General features: G+C 41.1%; 1 protein-coding gene across 3 annotated transcripts in view; it reads right to left on the bottom strand.

Annotated features, from left to right (window-relative positions):
- Positions 1 to 22522, bottom strand: part of PCCA (propionyl-CoA carboxylase subunit alpha) — a 445042-nt gene that overhangs the window by 76182 nt on the left and 346338 nt on the right. For all 3 annotated transcript variants that reach the window (XM_050948397.1, XM_050948393.1, XM_050948418.1), the window contains one exon: positions 12334 to 12387. In XM_050948397.1, coding sequence (XP_050804354.1) covers positions 12334 to 12387 — 54 coding nt within the window. The remainder of the gene's footprint in view (positions 1 to 12333; positions 12388 to 22522) is intronic.

Here is a 22522-nt window from a genome sequence, read left to right on the forward strand (position 1 = left end):
TAATTCATTACCTTTGCTCCATCCAAGCTGCTCAATTTTTCATCCTTTCTTTATTGATTTTTTTCCTGCTCCTTTTTTCACAGCCCCATCAGAGGGACCTGAGAGAGAATGATACAATAAGCACATAAGCCAGCTGGTGATGGTGGAAACTCAGATCAAAGATGATATCTTGGAGACCATCAGTGATAACCCCTCTGAGAAAAAGTATGTTTCTAAAAGAAACTTAGAGGAAGAGAAAGAGCTTGACTGGCACACAAGAAAAGTGAGAGTCTGAGCACCGAGGTATGATGGAACTAGCTGTGGAGACAAGCATGGAAGAAAGATTGAACAAAAGGACGTTTAGAAGTCAAACAGGTAAAGTAATGCAAGGCCTTGAAAAGGAAGACAAAACTGAACTTCACATAGAAGGCAGTGAGCCAGTTCAGAGAGAAGAGACATAAATCAGAGCAGCAGGCAGAGATTATTTTAGCAGCAGCAGAGCTGAGATGAAACCAACAAAGAAGGAGGCGGCAGCGGCTGTAATAGTCAAGGTGAGAGACAACCAAGTATGGACAAGGTTTTGAACTGTAGAAATGGATGAATTTTAGAGCTATTCAGAGTTCTGCACTGATTTCCCATCTGCTTCAAGGTCCGATGCAAGGTTTTCAGTTTGATTTAAGATTTGGGATGTGGCTACTTTAGAGATGGTCTCTCTTCCTATGTACCTTTCCCAATTGCAATGGTAGAGATCACTAGAGACAGTTCAGCTCATAGCCCCTTGATATACACACTATTGAGATGTGGAAGCAGAGTGTTTTCACAGGAAGGTTCCTGTCTACTTCACTCCTTCTAGCAGTCCAGCAGAACCCAAGTCTACTGACCTTTGTGGCATATTGTTCAAGGTTAAGCTTTCTGGTCAAAGATTTGTCTGCCTATAGATGATCCCTTGGAAGATTCTCTTTATGATGGGCTAGTGAAATTGAGAAGCTAGGCTATTTGTGCTGTCTGTTGTGACTGCTTTAATTTAGTGTCTTGTTTTATGTCACATACCCAGACTACGGCAATGGGAGCAAAAAATTCAATACAGAAGTGTACAGGAATCACTTCACCCACACTTGAAATACAGCCACAGCACCTGTTAACAGTGCACAGCAGCACAACAACTGTTTAGGACAGGAAATGTAGAATACCAAATACAGCTGAAACTGCGGTGGGAATTTATGTAGATGGAAGGTAATTACACAAAGTGGAATTTGGCCAAGACACTGAGAATGCAAAGTGCTATGGGGCTTGTGCAAATTGCCACGGGAACATTAATGATTGTAAGTGAGCTGGTTCTTCATTTACAGTCCCTCAAAAAGACGGCCCATTCAATAGCACACTATCCTTTTGCTACACTGAGTTACAGCAAGCTGCACAGTGCTCCCTAACTTGATGGTATCTCCTGTGTCACAGCACCCACTAGTAACAGTGTTATAAAAAACAGGATGAGGCATCTCTTAAATCTTGGAAGAATGGATGAATTTTTCATTCCCTATTGTGATTTACTTTAGACTTATAAGAGCACCTTTATTTTAGGTCAGTATTATGACAATGGAAGTAAGCCAATGTAACCTTCATTTTTTTAATTAGCATTTAACAAGAAGTGTGTCTTGTTCTTAGAAATATTTTCCCTCCATAAGGAAGAATAACCTTGAACAGAAGACAAAACTAAACTAAGAGGAAAGGAAAATCAAATTAAAACGAAATACACTTATTTTATTTTAAATGCCTTTAAAACACACTGAAAAAAAAGTTATTTCCCAGAAGCAAATACTGTATCATATCCTTATTTATAATCAAGCCCAAAGAGAATCTCTTTTCTTACACATGCTACTGACTATACCATGTGCTCATGTAAATTTATTGTCTATCCAAAGGGGAAATAAAAATACAACTAAAAAGCTGGCCCAAGACAGATGGCCAGTTTCACTAATCTGACCTTATTTCTTCCAGACTAAATCTAGTGAACTGTTACTACAATGATCCACTATTCCTATAATTCTTAGACTTGAATATTTAGGTTAGAAATGCAAGCATATCTGAATTACAAATTCCCACTTCTAATACATCAATGCTTTGTCATAAATTCTATTCCTAGACTCCAAGGGTGAAGCAGTTCTTAAATCATAAAAATCATAAGAGAAAGCTTTAAATTCATAAAACATTCAAACTTTGCCTCTGCAGAAAAGTGCATTTGGAACTTTTAATTAAGTGCACTTATACCTGAGTATAAAGTATGATAAATGCAAAGAATTCTTTCTGTAGCTGCCCCCATGATATCAGAAGACAAGATGGAGCACAAGCTTCATCTCTTGCTAATTAAACGAATCAATTAACAGACTATTGTTGCAACTGTGTAACTGCTGTTCTACAATGGCAATAACAACCCCACGGGGAGGTCTTTTACTACATTAAAATGCTGTCCTCCACAACTCTATTTGATATTCTTAGAAACAGTTATTTGCGTCTTGCTGTCATATTAGTAGCAAAGGCAAATTATGGAAATATGCAGACCAGAATGGTCCCAGTATGAGATCAGGTTTGGTTTTCAGCCTCCAAGGGAACAATTGCTGAAATTCCAAAGTTCCCTAAAGTTCTTTAATGGAACTGATAAATCTATCAGCACAGCATCCATTTAGATGCCAGGTAAGGGTCACATATTTGCATACTTTCCTGCTAAGCTGATACAATTCAACTAGATATATTATCATATTAAGTTTACCCTCCTGAGTTAAACCGATGGAGTTCAAAATTGTTTTCGATGGTTGTCATTAATCGCTGTTACATCTTAAATGCTCACTTTGAAATCTAATTGTGCTGCTGTACCAAGGGTCATATTAATAGCATTCTTAATGTTAAATCTTGGTAAAACATGTTTATTTTACAGATATTATCACTGAAGCTTAGAAGACTAATGAGAAACAAAGTATATTTATTATCAATAAAAACTTAATTTAAAATGTACATTCTGAGACTTAAATTAGCTTTACTAACTTCATCATGCCTTTGTTTCATTAAGATCCCTAGTTAAGCTTCTCAGCCATATAAATTAATATCTCCTAAACAGCTCTTGGGCAAATGCCAAAACTGCAGCCATCAAAAAGCTGTTTAAAAAAAGCAAGCTACAGATATGTTTGGTTTTTTGGCAGCAGGAATCTTCCTCAGAAAAGAAAGGCTGAACATTCACCTTGATGTAATCATCTTAAGATGGCAGTATTCAATCACTATTTGTAGGTCTTAATCCACCCACAGGAAAATAATTGAACTACCTTTGGTAACCTGTTAACCTATCCTTCAAGCAGCCACCAAGTCCAAACCCTTGTCCTTGCCGCAGAAAGTACCAACAAGCTGAATAAGAGGCAGTCTAAATTTTTCAAGCAAAATACAGAAGAAGTTACAAAGTCCTGTTCATTTTTCTGGAAGGCAAATGGTATCATTTGAGATATTCGAATACTACAGTGCAGTCCACCCTACAAATGCCATCATTGCATAGTCTCATTGGATGTTAAGCTTTCCTTTAAAAACACTGGCCAAGATTTAAATAATTGGGTGCTAATTAGGTTCTTAAGCCCTTGTTTAAGTACCTAAGCAAGTGGCCTGATTTTCAAAGAGCACTGGGCACCGAGCAGCTCCACACAACTGAAACCAATGGGAGCTAATCAGTGCTCAGCACTTTTAAAAGTCAGGCCACTTATTCAGTAGCCTAAATAAGACTTTAGGTACCTAACTGCAGTAAACCCATTTATTAAAATCTTGGCCTAAAATGTTATTTATTTATTTATTTTGGCCACTACAGAAGAGAGTCATCCCAGTCCAAAGAGACGTACTGCTTTGCATCGGTAACCAAACTTTTCAGGAGTCAACTGCAGCAACAAACCTGGGAACTTGCCCATCTCTGAGGCATGAACTTCAAAGACTAACTGGGACTATTTAAGTGTTATAGCTAATAAACACCAATAATTCCTTGTGGATTTTTTTGTTTGTTTTTTTTAAACAAAGACAACTAAATGCAAAAAAACCCCACTTTTTTTATTTACTTTTTTTTGAGATTCCAGCTGAGATTTTTAAAAGTGTCTAAGTGACTTAGAAACGAAGTCCAACTGACATTCAGAGAGATTTGTATTCTGAAATTACTTAAGCACATTTAGAAATCCCAACTTCAATGTATATCTTAATATGTTATTACACTTTAAAACTGTTCAATGTGACGGAAAGGGAAATCTCAGTGTGGAGATCACTCCCTGCCCTCGGCAGCATCCAGGGTCATTCTGTGGAGAGACAGTAGGCCAGTATCATCATATTGAAAAGGGAATGCACAAAAAAATAACATTTCCTGAGGCAATTATTAACTTTCCCCTGGAATCCCTTCTGCACTGTGTAACTCCCCTGCCAGAAGTCACACTGGAGCAATGCTGCCAGGGGCTCTGGAGCCAGGGTAAAGAAAAAGGGTGATTCCCATGATTGCTATGACTTCAGATAAATTCATTTCAGATTAGCAAGGACCCCGAGTGATCTTCAGACTCTAGAGACCATACCCACTGCTTACTCTGGAAGAGTAAACTTTGACTCTTGATGGGGGCAAAACTCAATGAGAGGTACTTTGTGAAAACAAACAAACAAAAGAACTGTGCAAAACCAGAGTAGAGTTTGCAAGATTAAAATGTGTGAGACATTTTTTTCCTGTGCTATTAATACTGTTTACATATCCCATTAGATATATCATCTGTAGCTTTTACAGGCTTCAAAATCACTTTTCAAAGTCCATACAGGCCTTCATAGCTAAAGTTTCAGTAGCGCTATATATTGAAAAACAAGCATGTTCAGAATTGGACTGATCTGTAATGGTGAAAGAAGCAGGTTATTAAACATTTGCCATTGCAACCTGAGTCACAGTGTCATACAGTGGAAGCTTCACATTCTCTACCGCTATTTAATTGTACCATGCAAGGATGCAAGAGGGAGAAGGCAGAGGAAAGAAACTGATTACACATTGTCGACTTTAGAATTTTCAAGCAATTTATAAGCACTGGCAATGGTACAGGAAGGGTGTCTGAGAAGTGAGCACATATTAATGCAAGTCCATTACCAGGAAAAACAAACTGAAGAAAATGTTCTTGTATTCCTAGTTGTAATTTATAACTAGTTCACAGATTTACTGTAGGTCCACAAAATGACAAAGTATTCAATAAACCAGGTAACAGGATGTGATGGTTTGGTGAATTTGTCTATGTAAAACTTATGAATTCTGACAGAGTTATACATAGAGTTCGTAATATCAAACCAGCAATGTGTATTGAAGCAGCTATTTGCTAGCAAAGACTGATCAGGTATATCACAAACCCTGTCTTGAAGTCAGTACAAGACAATCAAAAAATTGCTAACATTGAACAACTCAGCCCTGACAGAAGAATCAGGATGTTAAAGGAAGCTGGTTTTCCCAGACTGCCTGCAGGGGGATAGGGTTGGAGCAATGGAAACTCCCTAGCAGAAAAGAAGGAACAGAGAAAAAGCTGTTACGAGCTGCTGTTAAAAAACAGACATGTGAGGAAACCTTGTTACCACTGGTTCTGAACAATCTAAGGGGAGATTTTTGCAGGGGAGACAGAGAGACCCTGAGGCTGAAAAGGAGGGAATGATGGTACAGGAGGGGGTACTGGGACCCCTAAAAGGACAGCCAACCCCCAAAGGTGGTAAGACACTGGAGAAGGGATTTGTGTGCCAGTTGTGTTCTTTTTCCACAGATCTATAGATTTCGCTCTTGTGCTTTCTCTATGAGCAAAAGTACCCGTGTTTAAAAATTCCTCTACAGAGTCTCTGTGTTGTTTACATTGTCCTATTGTCCCAGAAGAAAGAGATAGTAAACCAGAGGGTCAAAAGCTTTGGTAGAACTCTGGGAGAGTGCACCAGCTGCCGGGGAGGCTTGGGAGAACCAGCACTAATTTCAGGGCCTGGGCAACTGGATTGCCCCTGCCAAGAAGGGTATCAAATGCAGTGTTTATACCTGGAGTATGTGCCTAGAGGCCCAGAGACAGAGATGATGCCTAAACTCTGCCCAGCCCCAAGAGCATGTGGGATACAATATTTGGGTCCAGAAGGACTCACCAGGGTTGTAACATAGGATATCAAAAGTTATGTGAGGTAATAATCTCTGCCAAGATTTTCAATAAGAACTTAAAGCTAGGCACCTATGTCTATATTTATGGCCCTGCCTGCTTTCAAAAGTACTCAGAAGCCAACAGCTCCGACTGAGGTCAGCAGAAGATAATTGGTGCTCAGCACTTTTTGATTTCAGGCACATGCCTAAATAAGGGGTTAGAAGCCTAACTTTAGATCTCCTATTTTTGAAAATCTTCAACTTATTGGATAAAAAGTAGAAACAATGTTTTGTGAGACAACTGAGAAAGAGTTGTCTCCTGGTTTCCTTGTACTCGCTCCATCTGTCTGTATCCATCTATTGTTTCTTGTTTTAAACTTATATTTTAAGCTTTTCAGGCCTTTTTCATTCTGTGTTTGTACAGCACCTAGCACAATGGGGCCATGGTCCATGACTAGGGCTCCTCGGTGTTCCTGTTATATTACTCCTGCTAATAACAACAGCAACGCATAAACTGTCTAATGCTACTATGAAGTAACAAAAGAGAAAAAAAAGAACAAGAGTACTTGTGGCACCTTAAAGACTAACAAATTTATTTCAGCATGAGCTTTCGTGAGCTACAGCTCACTTCTTCGGATGCACAGAATGGAACACAGAGATAGGAGATATTTATACATACAGAGAACATGAAAAGGTGGAAGTATGCATACCAACAGGAAGAGTCTAATCAACTGAGATGAGCTATCATCAGCAGGAGAAAAAAAACTTTTGAAGTGATAATTAAGATGACCCATAGAAGGTGTGAGGAGAACTTAACATAGGGAAATAGATTCAATTAGTGTAATGACCCAACCATTCCCAGTCTCTGTTTAAGCCTCAGTTAATTGTATCTAATTTGCATATTAATTCAAGTTCAGCAGTCTCTCTTTCGAGTCTGTTTTTGAAGTTTTTTTGTTGCAAAATTGCCCCCTTCAAGTCTGTCACTGAGTGGTTAGAGAGGCTGAAGTGTTCTCCCACTGGTTTTTGAATGTTATGATTCCTGATGTCAGATTTGTGTCCATTTATTCTTTTGCATAGAGACTGTCCGGTTTGGCCAATGAACATGGCAGATGGGCATTGCTGGCACATGATGGCATATATCACGTTGGTAGATGTGCAGGTGAACGAGCCCCTGATGGTGTGGCTGATGCGATTAAGTCTTATGATGGTGTCACCTGGATAGATATGTGGACAGAGCTGGCATTGAGCTTTGTTGCAGGGATTGGTTCCTGGGTTAGCGTTTATGTTGTATGGTGTGCGGCTGCTGGTGAGTATTTCCTTCAGGTTGGGAGGCTGTCTATAAGCGAGGACTGGCCTATCTCCCAAGATCTGTGAGAGTGAGGGATCATCTTTAAGGATAGGTTGTAGATCTTTGATGATGCGCTGGAGAGGTTTTTGTTGGGGGCTGTAAGTGATGGCTAGTGGCGTTCTGTTATTTTGTTTGTTGGGCCTGTCCTGTAGTAGGTGGCTTTTGAGTACTTTTCTGGCTCTGTCAATCTGTTTTTTCACTTCAGCAGGTGGGTACTGTAGTTTTAAGAATGCTTGATAGAGATCTTGTAGGTGTTTATCTCTGTCTGAGGGATTGGAGCAAATACGGTTGTATCTTAGAGCTTGGCTGTAGACAATGGATAGTGTGGTGTGTCCTGGATGGAAGCTGGAGGCATGTAGGTAAGTATAGCTGTCAGTGGGTTTCCGGTATAGGGTGGTGTTTATGTGACCAACACTTATTAGCACAGTAATGTCTAGGAAATGGACCGCTTGTGTGGATTGGTCTAGGCTGAGGTTGATGGTGGGATGGAAATTGTTAAAATCACGGTGGAATTCCTCGAGGGCTTCTTTTCCATGAATCCAGATGATGAAGATGTCATCAATGTAGCGCAAGTAGAGTAGGGGCGTTAGGGAGCGAGAGCTAAGGAAGCGTTGTTCTAAGTCAGCCATAAAGATGTTGGCATACTGTGGGGCCATGCGGGTATCCATAGCAGTGCCATTGACTTGAAGGTATATATTGTCCCCAAATGTGAAATAGTTGTGGGTGAGGACAAAGTCACAAAGTTCATTTCACCGTAACAAAACAGAGAATCCCAAATAACAAAGAATTTCTAGTCATGTCCAGGAACAGGAAACATTACTAAAGACCCACATAAAACCTCTGAATTATGTCAACACTGTGGAATTCAAACTCGTGATCCCTACTTCATTTGGAAACAGTAGCATTACTTTTTCCATTTTCATTTTAAAACAGCAGAAACAAATACCTTTGCTGCTACCTAACAGAAAATCTTCACAAATTTACTATACATTATGCTTTAATATTCATATTAAAACTTTTTATTTAATTGCAAGTCTTTCTGTTGAAGTGTACATTCCCCTGTCTGTTAATTAACTACATGGGATGCCAATGAGGTTTCTAATAGAGAAGCATTCTCTGCTTCTCTTCAGTGTCTGTCAGCGGCTCAATGAAGTTGAGACTCATCTCTTATCAAAAACCAGTAGCAAAACTGCTTTTGCTGTCTAACGTCAGGAAATCAAATGAATTATTTTATCTAAGCTGATGCCCTCATGACAAGTTGGATAACTGTGCTCCCAGTCAGCCGGTTCTAAAAACATGTGCTGATGAAAAGGTATATGGGGCATGCAGGGCCGGCGCTACCATTTAGGCAGCCTAGGCAATAGCCTAGGGCGCCAGAATAATTGGTGGGCGCCGTTTTGCCGGAGGGGGTGGCAGGCGGTTCCAGTGGAACTGCCGCAGTGGTGCCTGCGGAGGGTCCACTGGTCCGCGGCTCCGGTGGAGCTGCCGCAGTCGTGCCTGCGGACGGTCGGCTCCTTGCGCAGCTCCGGTCAACCGCCCACAGACATGACTGTGGCAGCTCCACTGGAGCCATGGAGCACCGGACCCTCCGCAGGCACCACTGCAGCAGCTCCAGCAGAGCCACGGGACCAGTGCGCGGGACAGCGAAATTGCCGTCCGCCTAGGGTGCTCAAACCCCGAGCGCCGGTCCTGGGGGCATGTGCTAAACAGCAACACGCCGCTTGTCAGCATTGAAACTCATGATGAATTTGCATACGCATGAAACTGAGAACGCTTGAAGCTAGTTTTTCTTCTCTCAATAGAAAATATTAATATCAAATATAAATTGTTTTTCTAACCAATTTCTACAGTGATGTATAGCATATGCAAGCAGAATACTGAGAAATCTAAATGTCATATCACCAAATATTTCTTTCAAGCATTTAGTGCAGGGGTAGGCAACCTATGGCACACGTGCCTAAGGCAGCAGGCAAGCTGATTTTCAGTGGCACTCACACTGCCCGGGCTCTGGCCATCAGTCCAGGGGCTCTGCATTTTAATTTAATTGTAAATGAAGCTTCTTAAACATTTGAAAAACCTTATTTAATTTACTTACAACAATAGTTTAGTTATATATTATAGACTTACAGAAAGAGATCTTCTAAAAACATTAAAATGTATTACTGGCACGCAAAACCTTAAATTAGAGTGAATAAATGAAGACTCGGTACACCGCTCCTGAAAGGTTGCCGAACCCTGCTTCAGTGTTATGAGGGGAAAAACCGCACTGCTAACCTTATAATGCATTGACTAGCCTTCTGTCTGTTAGTAATAGGCATGGCAGTGCATACATATTGGAGTTCCCAAAAAGACGTGCTAAGGGTGGAGAAAGGGGTCCTCTTTTCTGGCTTTGGAGTTATATTTTTATTAGTTATTATTATTGATATGACAGCAATTCTCCAAAAGCACTAATCCATATCAGCCCTTCCCCCTGTGCTAGATGCTGCATCAATACACAGGAAGATGCTGTTCTTGGCCCAAAGCTTGTAATCTGAAGAGAAACTCAGATACACGGTAGAGGAAAGGGATGAAATATAGCTCAGAGTGACAGCAGACAAATTTCATGGCAGTTCTGATTTTTTTAATCTCTCCCCCTCTATTGAGTAGTAGGTTGAGGTGCAGGGGAGGCAGGAGGGGATTAGTTAACAAGAGCAAAGGAGTGGGGAAGGAAGGTGAGAAGGAGAGCAGAATGGAGAGGAGTAGAGACACCAGGGAGAGTGAGACAAACAATGGGGAGGACTTTGAGGGAGAAGGGAAGTCAAAGCAAAGAGCCAATCTGAAAAGGAGAGAACATCCAGAATTCTCTTATCTGACCCTGCATCCCTCCAACTTTTACCTACTGTACCTCGGGATGCTAACCTCTTCTGTTGCAAGGAACTATCAATTCTGCTTCCAAATACTGAAAAGATCTTACATGTAGCTTAGAAAGCAGACTTAGAAAAAGGTTTGTCTCCATTATCATTTCTCTAATCTACCGATTAAAATTCTCTCTTTCGGTTCAACCGGTAAGAAACATGTTAAGACTAGTCTGTAATACTTCATTACATTAAGTGCCTGACAGTGCACACGAAGTGCTCTTCTTCTCTCCTCCCCCTCTCCAAAAACACATTCTGGTGGTTTTTTTAACCTTTTTCATTAAATCATTATTAGGTTTTCTGAACAGATGCGGATTCGATAAAGCAGTGTGAGCTAATCAATATTAGTTTTAGTTAAGATAGTAATAATCAGCAATAGAGAATTAAACAAACGACTGTAAGATCCTATTTGTTTTACTCTCAATGTCTTAAAGCTAAAAGGTATCAAGACTGTAGCTTTCTAGGGTATGGACTGCCTTTTTCTTGTGTGTTTGTACAGCCCATAGCACAATGAGGTACTGTTGTAACACTGGGGTTCCTGGAATTACCACAATACAAATTAATAATAATAGTAATTAATAATAAAAACACACACTAGCATCCCACTTTAAAAAAAAAAAAAAAAAAAAGAACGTCACTAATCACAGATTTGACCAGTACCTTCCAAAGTTTGGTGATGCTCAGAAATACGGTTTTGATTAAACCCTATTTTGACTTTTTATTATTAACTGACCAAGGTGTGTTCATATTCTTATGCAAGAGTCTCAATGATTATTTTTTCCTGCTGTGAGACTATCAGACTAGCCATGTAACAGCAGCCTTTCCTGCAAAGCAAGTGACCAGACAGCAAATATGAAAAATTGGGACAGGGTTGGGGGGTAATAGGAAAAAGACCCAAAAATCGGGACTGTCCCTATAAAATTGGGACATCTGGTAACCCCTGACCAGTGCCAAAGCCCAACATCATAAATAGGACAGTGTTTACCGATTGTTAAGCATCAATAATGTGGTTGGTAATGAATGAGACCCAAGTAAAAGCACAATCCTTGAGCAGAAGTTATTACAGCAGTTTACTTTTTTTTTTAATCTGTTCAAAGCTTTAAGTTTAGAATTAACCTGGAAAAATACAATTGGAGCCCTTTAAGTATCACTTTAACCACATGACTGACAGAATTAAGATATTGTTTCGATAAGAATTAAGATACCATTTCGACATAGAGAATGTAGACTTAGAAGCATCTATCACTTAACACACAATTTTGTTTTTCCATCTTACATGAGTACCCAAGATACATGAAAGAGGCAAAAGATCTGTCCGATTGCTTAGTTCTCCCAAGGAGGACACCTGGCCATGATTCTTAGTCTATTATTCTGCAGGCCAGCAAGAACTGAGGGAGAGCTGTGGAAATAGCTCTCAGCTCCTCAGGGTAGAGTGAGACAATAAGGATGGAGGCAGCACTTTGCATTGCCCATTAAAAGAGCTATTCTCATCTAGTCCTCCTTAGCTGGGAGGATGAGCAGTATAGAGTGAAAGAAATTGACCCTGGGCTCAGACAAAGATGTACAGAACACCAATGGATGAGCAGGGAGTGAAAGGAGAGAAATCAGATTTCAGTCCATTTTATCTGACTATATTTCAATAGATTACAAGCTTAAAATCTCCTATGTTTTACAAGTTTATCTTCATTTATACCTTACTCTTTTACAGGCCAAAAAGTTAGACTCATATCAAGTGAAATGTGGAATGTAAACATTTTGTAGCATTCACTGAAAGATAGCTCTGCTTCCATCCAGTTTGAAATACCTGGAATGAGGATTTTATGTATCCTATACTTTGAAGCAAACACACGCTAAAACAGATACTGACAAAATTCATGAAGACAGGTGTGTGCGCAGTCATTATCAACTGCCTATTTTTTTGTTAAGTTATATTTCAATACAAACATAATGTAGTATAGTAGATCTTGAATACTTACCACTGTGCCCAGAAACTGAATGCTTATATTTCCAGCTGCATCTCGAGAGAGGCACTGAAAGAAACAGGTGTAAAAACTAATTAGGAGCTTTCTCTGTAAGTTGAAGCAGTGCTATTTTCTTCTTGTAAGGTCTGCAGGAAATAACCAAAATGTTGCTAGATATATTACATATGCACAAAATAAGCATAATGTAAAAATGTATTTAAGAGTTTCAGTGCTAAGAAGTTGATTCATACTTAAGCTCAAATGCTAGTTTTTGCTTTAACAGATTCTAACAAATTTACTTTGAAGAGTACTGAAAACAAATGTGTCTACGTACAATAAAGAACGTGTGTGTTTTCACGGAGATGGACGTTATGATATGTAAGAACAATACAACAGTGAAACAGATGACATAGGGAGGTTGTAGAAGCTCTTTCACTGGAAGTTTTCAAAAGGAGGCTGAATAGCCATCTGTCTTAGACAGTTTAGACATAACAAATCCTGCATCTTGGCAGGGGGTTAGACTAGATGACTCTTGTGGTCCTTTCTAACTCTATGGTTCTATGACTTACTAGGACTTTTCCACCTCTAAGGTCCATGATTCTATGGCACATGTATATCTGTATTCTCACTTCATGTACTCCATATTACCTCAACTCTATAAATGTTAAGCACGTCACTTATTCTAAAGAGACATTTTCATCTCCTCTTTGTGACAGGGTGCTGTAAAATGCATGCACACAATGCTCCTCCTTTGAAAACAGAAAAAAAAATTGTGCAACACTTGGTGATCTGTTGGGCTTGGGGCTGTTGGCTCAAGTCCCTGACCAATCATAGAACATACTGTCATTAAGCCACTAGGCAGTGCAAAAGGAAGCACATTATTGGTTATACACGATATTACCTATAACCTAAACATAGGAAATATACAAGAAGTTACTGCTCCTTTTGAGTCTTTTCCTCCTTCAGTTCAAAAGCTGTTCACAGCACACACGTTTCACAGAGAAATTCTACATTAGACCAAACTGTTATATTTTACACTATATTTCTAAAGCATTTTCATGGGAAGAAGCATTTTGACTTAACTTTTCAAATTTAGCTGTAAAATAAGTGAATATGTATTCCTCTGTCTGACTTACAGAAAATAATATTTAATACAATTAGCTGGACTATTTAATATAAATTACATTGTCAGAATACTAATTCTCTGATTTGCTCTGTGATATCTCTATTTTCTCTGTCAGATGTCAAATTACTGTATGCATAGGCCCTCATACAGCGTATGTGGTTAAGAGCTTTGCTGAATGAAGACCAAAGTCAAAAAGTGTAAATACACAGTATAGCTCTAAATTTAAAGAGAGAGATAAATATCTATACAATATGCCCTGTGTGTTGGTATGTATGGAAGCATATACAATCTATTACAAGGATAGGTATAAAATGCAAACTAACATTAGTACTTCCAGATTTTAAAGACAGTTACAATGAAGTGACAAAATGTTACACAACAGTAGTACTAAGTTAAATGCTGTCCCTTTTCTGACAATGTGGCATGTTTTGCAGCTATGTTTTTTATATATATAAGCAATAGCTTTCCTACCATAGCCTAAACTTGCATTTTTTTTTTATTTTTTTTTACTAACAGGTCATATACTGACACTGCAATCTGTACAATCATATGAAAACAAAGAAGGATGTGCCAAGGCCTGACATATTTCAACAATAATGATTAATGGAAAATGGAAAATATGGGAAAAAAAATTTCATACAAAACCTGACGTTTACGTTTATAAAGGAAACAGGAATATATACTTTTCCCACAGTCTAGGATAAACACAATCAGGTTTTGGAAACTGCAAAGAAGAACAAAGTACCGACAGTCTACAATGAATGAACTGTATGCCAAAACAAACAAGTACTGACCACTTGATAAGCTGTCAGATAATGGCAAGTTGAGAAAAAAAACAACCCCCCCCCCAAAACCATAAGGGACTTAATTTATTTTTTTCCTGGAATGCCCTCGCCCTCATTAGAGTGCTGTCACTTACTGTGCTGCCCTTTTATCCCCTTGAAGAGGCCATTAACAATAATTTCATAGCCTGATAAAATTTCCATTTTTTTGGATAATCTCCCCATCACTCTCATTTCATAGAGGAATACAAAGCAAAACAAAAAAACTGTTTCTGTTTTTCCTTTAAAGACTTTCAAAGCAATAGCTTAGTATCGTGAATGGACTTGTGGGTTTTAATAGCTATCGATCAGATCCTGGAAACCTCTCCTCATGCAGGTAGTCTTTACTCATATGAGCAGTCCTTTTGTTTCCAATGAGACTACTCACATGTAAGATCTCCTTGCATGCTAGGAGATTTGCAAAATCAGATCCAAAGAATGCAAGGACTTCACCACACTTTCAAGTAACTAAAATGCTTCTTCATGTGATAACTGTTGAGTCATCTAGAAAATAAATTCAGAAACATGTAGATTAGAATCTACAACCTAAAACCAAATACATATTTATACCCAAAAGTTGCCTTCCATCACCACAGTATCAGGGCTAAGAAGATAAATACCCTATTCCTTAGCCTGTCATTGTTGAAAGGGCATAAGCATCGCAGTACGATAAGTCCCCATGGCACCTGCTTACACTGTATCCAATATGTGGTACAGCACTCAGTCTTCAATGGTATCGAGAGTTCACTATAAGCACTAAAATCCATCCCTCAAATTAACAGAGTGAGGAGAAAAAAGTCAGGGTGGGGGAAGAAGAGGAAAACCAAAAAAAAACAGAGAGGGAAAAAGAAATTTTCCTTCTGGGCATATTAAAAAAAAAAAGTGGATAGACTCTCCAAATCAACCATATGTTACCAAGACCAAAAAGAAAATTGCCAGGCTTTTGAACACCATGTTACAAAAGAAGTCAGCACATTATCGTAATTAATGTTTCAAATTACAGTTGTAAATAAATCTCAGCTGTTAAATGTGATTAGATTTTTTTTAAAGCACATCAAAAGGAGTTATTTCTGTTCTACTGGTGAGCTTGTTACTGAGATCTGTAAATGCAACTGATGATTTCAGGAAAATGAAAGACGATGGTTAACAGTTTCTCTTATTTTCTACCTTTTTAAAAAAAGAATATACGAGTCTCCACCTATTCTAATTTGTATATTTATATGAACTATACATTCTAATACTTGGTTTCCTATTATGTGTGATAACAGGGAAGTAATCAAATGCAAGTAACCAGAAAGAACAGCTAATACCTGCAACATGTAAAAACCTTTTTTAAAGTAATTTGCAAAATATGTACTTAGAGGTCTGAAGCAGAAAATAATAAATGCAAAGTATATTTCTACCGTTTTCACAAAGCCTAAATAATACATTTTTTCCTGTGAAAATTGTAACATTACGTTATATGTGTGAATCATAGGATTTTTTAAAATAATTTATATTCTTTTTGATTAAATTCATACAGGTTGAGAGATTCTAAGTTAACAAAATCCCATTTAAAACTATAATTTTTTCTCATGCGAACTCAGGTGGCAGACAGCTAAATTCAAAATTGTAGAAAATATGAATTAACTTTAAAAAAAAACAAATTCTAAAAGCTATCAAATTCACATACAATGATTAATATTATATACATGTGGTTTTGTGTATGTTATGCTATATGTATATATTTATATTTACATATAAATATAACATGTACATTCAGGATATGATCTGTATAAACAAAGTATATAACTAGGAAGTGTAAATCCATGTGCATATATCTACATATAAGTATAGACATGGGTGCAATCACACATATCTGCAAGATTATATGCAATAATGCAATCATTTCACAAGGAATCAATTCAATCTGGTGTTTCCCACCAAATTACAAGAGGTTTGTGTGACACTACTCCAAATTCTTCTGCTTTGCCATAGAAAATTAGTTCCACTTAGTTGGGTATCAATGAGCTATTCAGTGTATGATGCAGTAGGGTTACAATCAGCTTAGTACTCAAGCCTGCAATGGATAAGTACCTTTAGATAAAAATGAAATTGAGAAACAAGCTATAAAAGAGGGGTGAGGAAAGGAAAACTCCCCCCAAAATACAAAGCATGAGAGAGAGAGAGAGAGGCAGACACACCACACCAATACAGACAGGATTAGGAGGGAAGATGATCTCAAGGTATTTGCCAGAAGTGTTCAGATACTCTTGGATCTGCAGATTACCTGCTATGAGCAGGTGGAGAGAAGAAATGACTGCAAACAAAGAAACTGAAACAAACCAATAGCAGTTGCTTTGCTTAAAGATGAACAGTTAATGTGTTGAGTCAAAACGAATATTCACTAATAAGAAAAAAGATATTAAAGTCTAGCAAACAAATATCTTGTGATACTGAAAACTACTTCATTTGCTTAAGGTAAGATGAAGAATACTTGGGTTTTTAAAAATATGTAAATATGGCACCAAGGCAAAAACAGTGGGGTAAAATGTACTAAAATATATAGAATAAAAAAAACACAAAAAGTACCTAAAAATAATTATAGTAATATCACAACCCATGTGAATACTCTGAACACATTTTAAATACCGCAACAAAATTTTTTTTAAAAGCGGCCATTACTTCAGAGTGGATCGATGTGTTTACCAACTTGACACACTAAGGAACTGATTTTCAGAGATGCCAAAGCACCTGGTTTATCACGTTGGGAACCCAAACACCGATTCACCCAAAATTAGCAGACACTTTAGATAACTTAACCTATGAAAATATAGGCTATACCTACATGTGATTTATTTCTAAAATAGAGGAATGGAAAAAATCAGTATTTTAAAATTTGCAAAATTTCCCCAAATTTCTTCCTTCACAGTTTTCTTCCCCACCTGGACACCCTGAAGATACCCCACCCCCCCAAGATTCACATGGACCTCAAAGATCTGCTGAAGGCAACAAGCGTCTGTGAAGAAGCCCCTTGACTCCACACATGCCTTTCCTACCTCTGTTCCCTGCAGAAGACTTGCATTAAGGAACTTGCCTAACCAGGCCTGTGCCTAGAAGAGTTGGTAAGAGTTCCACAGTGCAGAGGAGGAAATTGCATAAATTACTGCAGATTAGAGCCACAGTAACTTATTCAGCAAATTGTGTGTGCTTCAGGAATCTGGATCCCAGGAGGTGGGCCACCCAGCCTTGCCTCCTGACACTTCAGAGTTGAAATGTTGATTAATATGTACAGCCAACTGATTGACTACACTTGTGGTTCATAATTAAAAATGTTCAACAGCCTAGCCAAAGTTTAGCCAGATTTATTGTCTAAAGACAAAACAGTACAATAACCAAAGGAGATACACATATCCTTATTCTGGGAAGCAACCCTTATTTTACACAGAACGTGCGCTTTGAAGATACACCCCAAAACTACCTCTTTATATCATGACTGTTTACAAGTTAAAAAGCACTTTCTCCATCACCTAAGATCTAACTCATTGGTTCCTTAACTTGTTGTTCTGTACCTTTCCTTATCTCTGTTTTGGATATTACATTCCAAACCAGTCAGGCATAGTGGTATATCCCAACCTGTGCTAAGATATACCATTCATGTATCCTCTTATTTGCTAATGCCAAAGCTGACTTCAGCTTTGGGAAATATTGTAGGTACACCTGTAGCTGAGGTAGATGTATTCGTTCCCTGCAGATGCAGTCTTCCAGGTAACCTTCTGGATGGACAGTAGCCAAGTTATCAAATATTGCAGTGTCAAGATCTAATATCAGTACAAACACTGTAAAAGAAATCTACACAGAACTCAACGCTGAGAACAACTGTTTGGAAGAACACGTGTCTCGATTAGGATGCAATGTCACTGACTCCAAATTGTGAACTGTACTAAGTGGAATTTGCGTACATCATTTAATTCATTGTCAATTTACAATAGCCTCTGTTATGCACTGGGGACAATACATTTAGCCAATTATTCATAATATTAGGTAAATTTCCTCTTTTCAATAGTCCCTAATGAACTGGTTATGGTAGTTAACATAATGCCCATAAATATTGCACATAATTAATTAGTCAATTTTTTACTTGTTTGATTAAATAGTTTAGCAAAGTCTTTTTGATTAGCTATTGGGTCTTGTGCATGTTCCTGATAAAAAGTTATTAGCCCGCCTCATGCCTTTGCAGTTTTGTTTTCTCTAAATCATGCTATTATGTTAAATCCCAGAATAGTTTGAGACAAGATGGATGAGATACTATCTTTCACTGGACCAACTTCTGTCAGTGAGAGAGAAGCTTTCAAGTTTTCCCAGAGCTCTTCTACACCTCACCCACCTTGTCTCTAATATCCTGGGACCAACACTGCATAACAGAATAGTTTGTTAACAAGCTTTGGAAACCCTAACACAAATTTTCATATGCTGGGATGCCTTGTATTTTTAAACTGTCATGCAGTGCAGACAATACACCACTGTGCAATCCTATATCTCAGGATCATCATCATGGCCCCAGTTGGGGCTGAACACAAACCCTCTTAAATTATTCTTTCTTCATCTTAGCTGTCCCCCTTCTTTCTCCCATATTACCATATTGCATTTTACTTTATTGTGGTATCTTTATTTCTGCTCTCTGTTCATAGTCTCATAGACTCACAGACTTTACGGTCAGAAGGGACCATTCTGATCATCTAGTCTGACCTCCTGCACAATGCAGGCCACAGAATCTCACCCACCCACTCCTGTAACAAACCCTATCCTATGTCTGAGTTACTGAAGTCCTCAAATCGTGGTTTGAAGACTTCAAGCTGCAGAGAATCCTCCAGCAAGTGGCCCATGCCCCATGCTGCAGAGGAAAAAGATGGTTACTCACCTTTGTAACTGTTGTTCTTCGAGATGTCTTGCTCATATCCATTCTAGTCAGGTGTGTGTGCGCCGTGTGCACGTTCGTTGGAGAAACTTTTACCCTAGCAACACTCGGCGGGTCGGCTGGGCGCCCCCTGGAGTGGCGCCGCTATGGCGCCGGATATATACCCCAGCCGACCCGGCCACCCTTCAGTTCCTTCTTGCCGGCTACTCCCACAGTGGGGAAGGAGGGTGGGTTTGGAATGGATATGAGCAACACATCTCGAAGAACAACAGTTACAAAGGTGAGTAACCGTCTTTTCTTCTTCGAGTGATTGCTCATATCCATGCCAGTCAGGTGATTCCCAAGCCTTACCTAGGCGGAGGGGTCAGAGTGAGATGTGGCAGTATGCAGAACCGCTGCGCCAAAGGCTGCATCATCTCTAAATTGCTGGACCAGCGCGTAGTGCGAGGTGAAGGTGTGGACCGATGACGAGGTCGCTGCACGGCATATCTCCTGGATAGGCACGTGCGCCAGGAAGGCGGCTGATGACGCTTGAGCTCTGGTAGAATGTGCTGTGAGATGGCCCGAAGGGACATGAGCTAGGTCATAGCATGTGCGGATGAACGCTGTCACCCAGGAGGAGATTCTCTGGGAGGAGACTGGCAGACCTTTCATCCGTTCTGCGACCGCCACAAACAGCTGGGGAGACTTCCGGAAGGGCTTCGTCCGCTCAATATAGAAAGCAAGCGCTCTGCGTACATCTAAGGAGTGTAGCTGCTGCTCCCGCCGAGAAGAGTGGGGCTTCGGAAAGAAGACCGGGAGGAAGATGTCCTGGTTGGTATGGAAGGCAGACACTACCGTAGGGAGGAACGCCGGATGAGGTCGCAGTTGTACCTTGTCCCTATGAAAGACAGTGTACGGCGGGTCCACAGTGAGCGCTCTCAGCTCGGAGACTCACCTGGCCGATGTAATGGCCACCAGGAAGACTGTTTTCTACGATAGGTACAGGAGCCAGCAAGTCACTAGTGGCTCAAAGGGTGAGTGCATTAGTCTGTTTAGGACCAAATTGAGATCCCAGGTAGGGGCAGGGCGACGTACAGGGGGATAGAGGCGCTCTAGGCCCTTAATGAACCGAGAGACCAAGGGGTGGGAGAACACGGAGTGACCACCCTCGCCTGGCTGGAAAGTGGATATAGCCGCTAAGTGCACCTTCAGAGAGGATGTCGCCAGGCCCTGCTGCTTAAGGTACCAGAGGTAGTCTAGGACAGTGGGAATCGAGGCCTCCGAGGGAGTAACGCCCTGTGTTGCGCACCAGCAAGAGAAGTGTTTCCACTTCGCCAAATACGTGGAGCGGGTGGAAGGTTTCCTGCTACTGAGGAGAATATGCTGTACCGGAGCGGAACAGCGTAACTCCGCTGTGTTTAGCCATGCAGGAGCCACGCCGTGAGGTGGAGGGCTCGCAGGTCTGGGTGGCGAAGCCTGCCGTGGTCTTGCGTGATCAGGTCTGGAAGGAGAGGGAGGGGAACTGGGGTGGCCATGGACAGATCTAGCAGGGTGATGTACCAGTGCTGTCTGGGCCATGCAGGCGCAATCAGGATCAGATGTGCTTTGTCCCTGCGGAGCTTTAACAGGACCTTGTGCACCAGAGGAAACGGAGGAAAGGCATATAGCAGGTGGTGCCTCCACGACAGGAGGAATGCGTCTGTGATCAACCCCGGAGAGAGACCCTGAAAGGAGCAAAACTCCTGGCACTTCCTGTTCGAGTGGGAGGCGAACAGATCTATGAGGGGAAATCCCCACCTCCGGAAGATAGAATGGATGACGTCCGGCCTTACTGACCACTCGTGACAGAGGAAGGACCGGCTGAGCTGATCCGCCAGAGCGTTCTGAACCCCTGGGAGAAAGGACGCCACCAGGTCTATCAAGTGGGCTATACAGAAGTCCCAGAGTCGAATGGCCTCTTGACACAGGGAAGATGAGTGGGTCCGCCCCTGTTTGTTGATATAGTACATGGCCGTTGTGTTGTCCGTGAACACAGAAACACAACGGCCGTGAAGATGTTGCTGGAACGCCTGGCACGCGAGGCAGACTGCTCTCAACTCCTGGACGTTTATGTGGAGCATCAGCTCCTGGGACGACCAAAGGCCCTGGGTACGAAGGTGACCTAGATGGGCCCCCTAACCGAGGGATGATGCATCCGTCGTTAAGGCCAGCGACAGCGGCTGTGGATGGAACGGCATCCCTGCGCATACCAGGGATGGAGTCAGCCACCAATCGAGGGAGTGGACGGGGCTCGGGGGAACTCTCACCAGGACGTCTATAGGGTCCCTGCCAGGGCGGAAGACCGAATGGAGCCACTTTTGAAAGGGTCGCATGCGGAGTCTGGCATACTTGGTCACATAAGTACATGCGGCCATATGCCCCAGGAGGCTGAGGCAGGTGCGAGCTGAGATGATTGGGGAGGCCTGCAAACCTCGGATGATCGATACGATCGCCTGGAAGCGGGGCTGACGCAAGTAGGCCCTGGCTGGAGTGGAATCCAGCGTTGCCCCTATGAAGTCCAGCCTTTGTGTGGAGACCAGGGTGGATTTCTCGGTGTTGACGAGTAGGCCCAACCGGGAGAATAGGTCTGCGATTATGCCGACATACTGTCGGACCTGAGTCTGAGAGGTCCCCTTGAGGAGCCAGTCGTCCAGATATGGGAACACATGTATCTGTTGCCAGCGGAGGTGGGCGGCGACGACGGACATGCACTTTGTGAACACCCTCGGGGCCGTGGAGAGGCCGAAGGGGAGGACTGTGAATTGGAAGTGTTGGTGGTTGACCATAAAGCAAAGGTACTTCCTGTGTGGTGGAAAGATGGCAATGTGAAAGTACGCGTCCTTCATGTCGAGGGCGGCATACCAGTCTCCAGGATCCAAGGACGGGATAATAGTTCCCAGGGAGACCATGCAGAACTTCAACTTGAGCATCCATTTGTTGAGTCCTCGCAGGTCTAGGATAGGTCTGAGGCCTCCCTTGGACTTGGGAATCAAAAAATAGCGGGAGTAAAACCCCTTCCCCCTCTCGTCTAATGGTACCTCCTCTATGGCTCCCGCGGCGAGGAGAGACTGTACCTCTTGTAAGAGGACTTGCTTGTGAAAGGGGTCCCTGAAGAGGGACCGGGATGGGGGGCGGGAGGGCGGGGATGAAGCAAATTGGAGGTGGTATCCTTGCTTCACCGTGCGTAGAACCCAAAGATCCGAAGTCAGTTGGGATCACGCCGGGAGGAAGTAGGACAGACAGCTGGAGAAAGGAGGGGAAGGATCCTGTCTTGAGACTGGTATGCCGTCCCTGGGCGCACCTTCAAAAGTTGGACTTAGGCCCCAGTGGTGCCTTAGA

Source organism: Gopherus flavomarginatus, chromosome 1, assembly GCF_025201925.1.
Source record: "Gopherus flavomarginatus isolate rGopFla2 chromosome 1, rGopFla2.mat.asm, whole genome shotgun sequence".
Classification (NCBI taxonomy): Eukaryota; Metazoa; Chordata; order Testudines; family Testudinidae; genus Gopherus; species Gopherus flavomarginatus.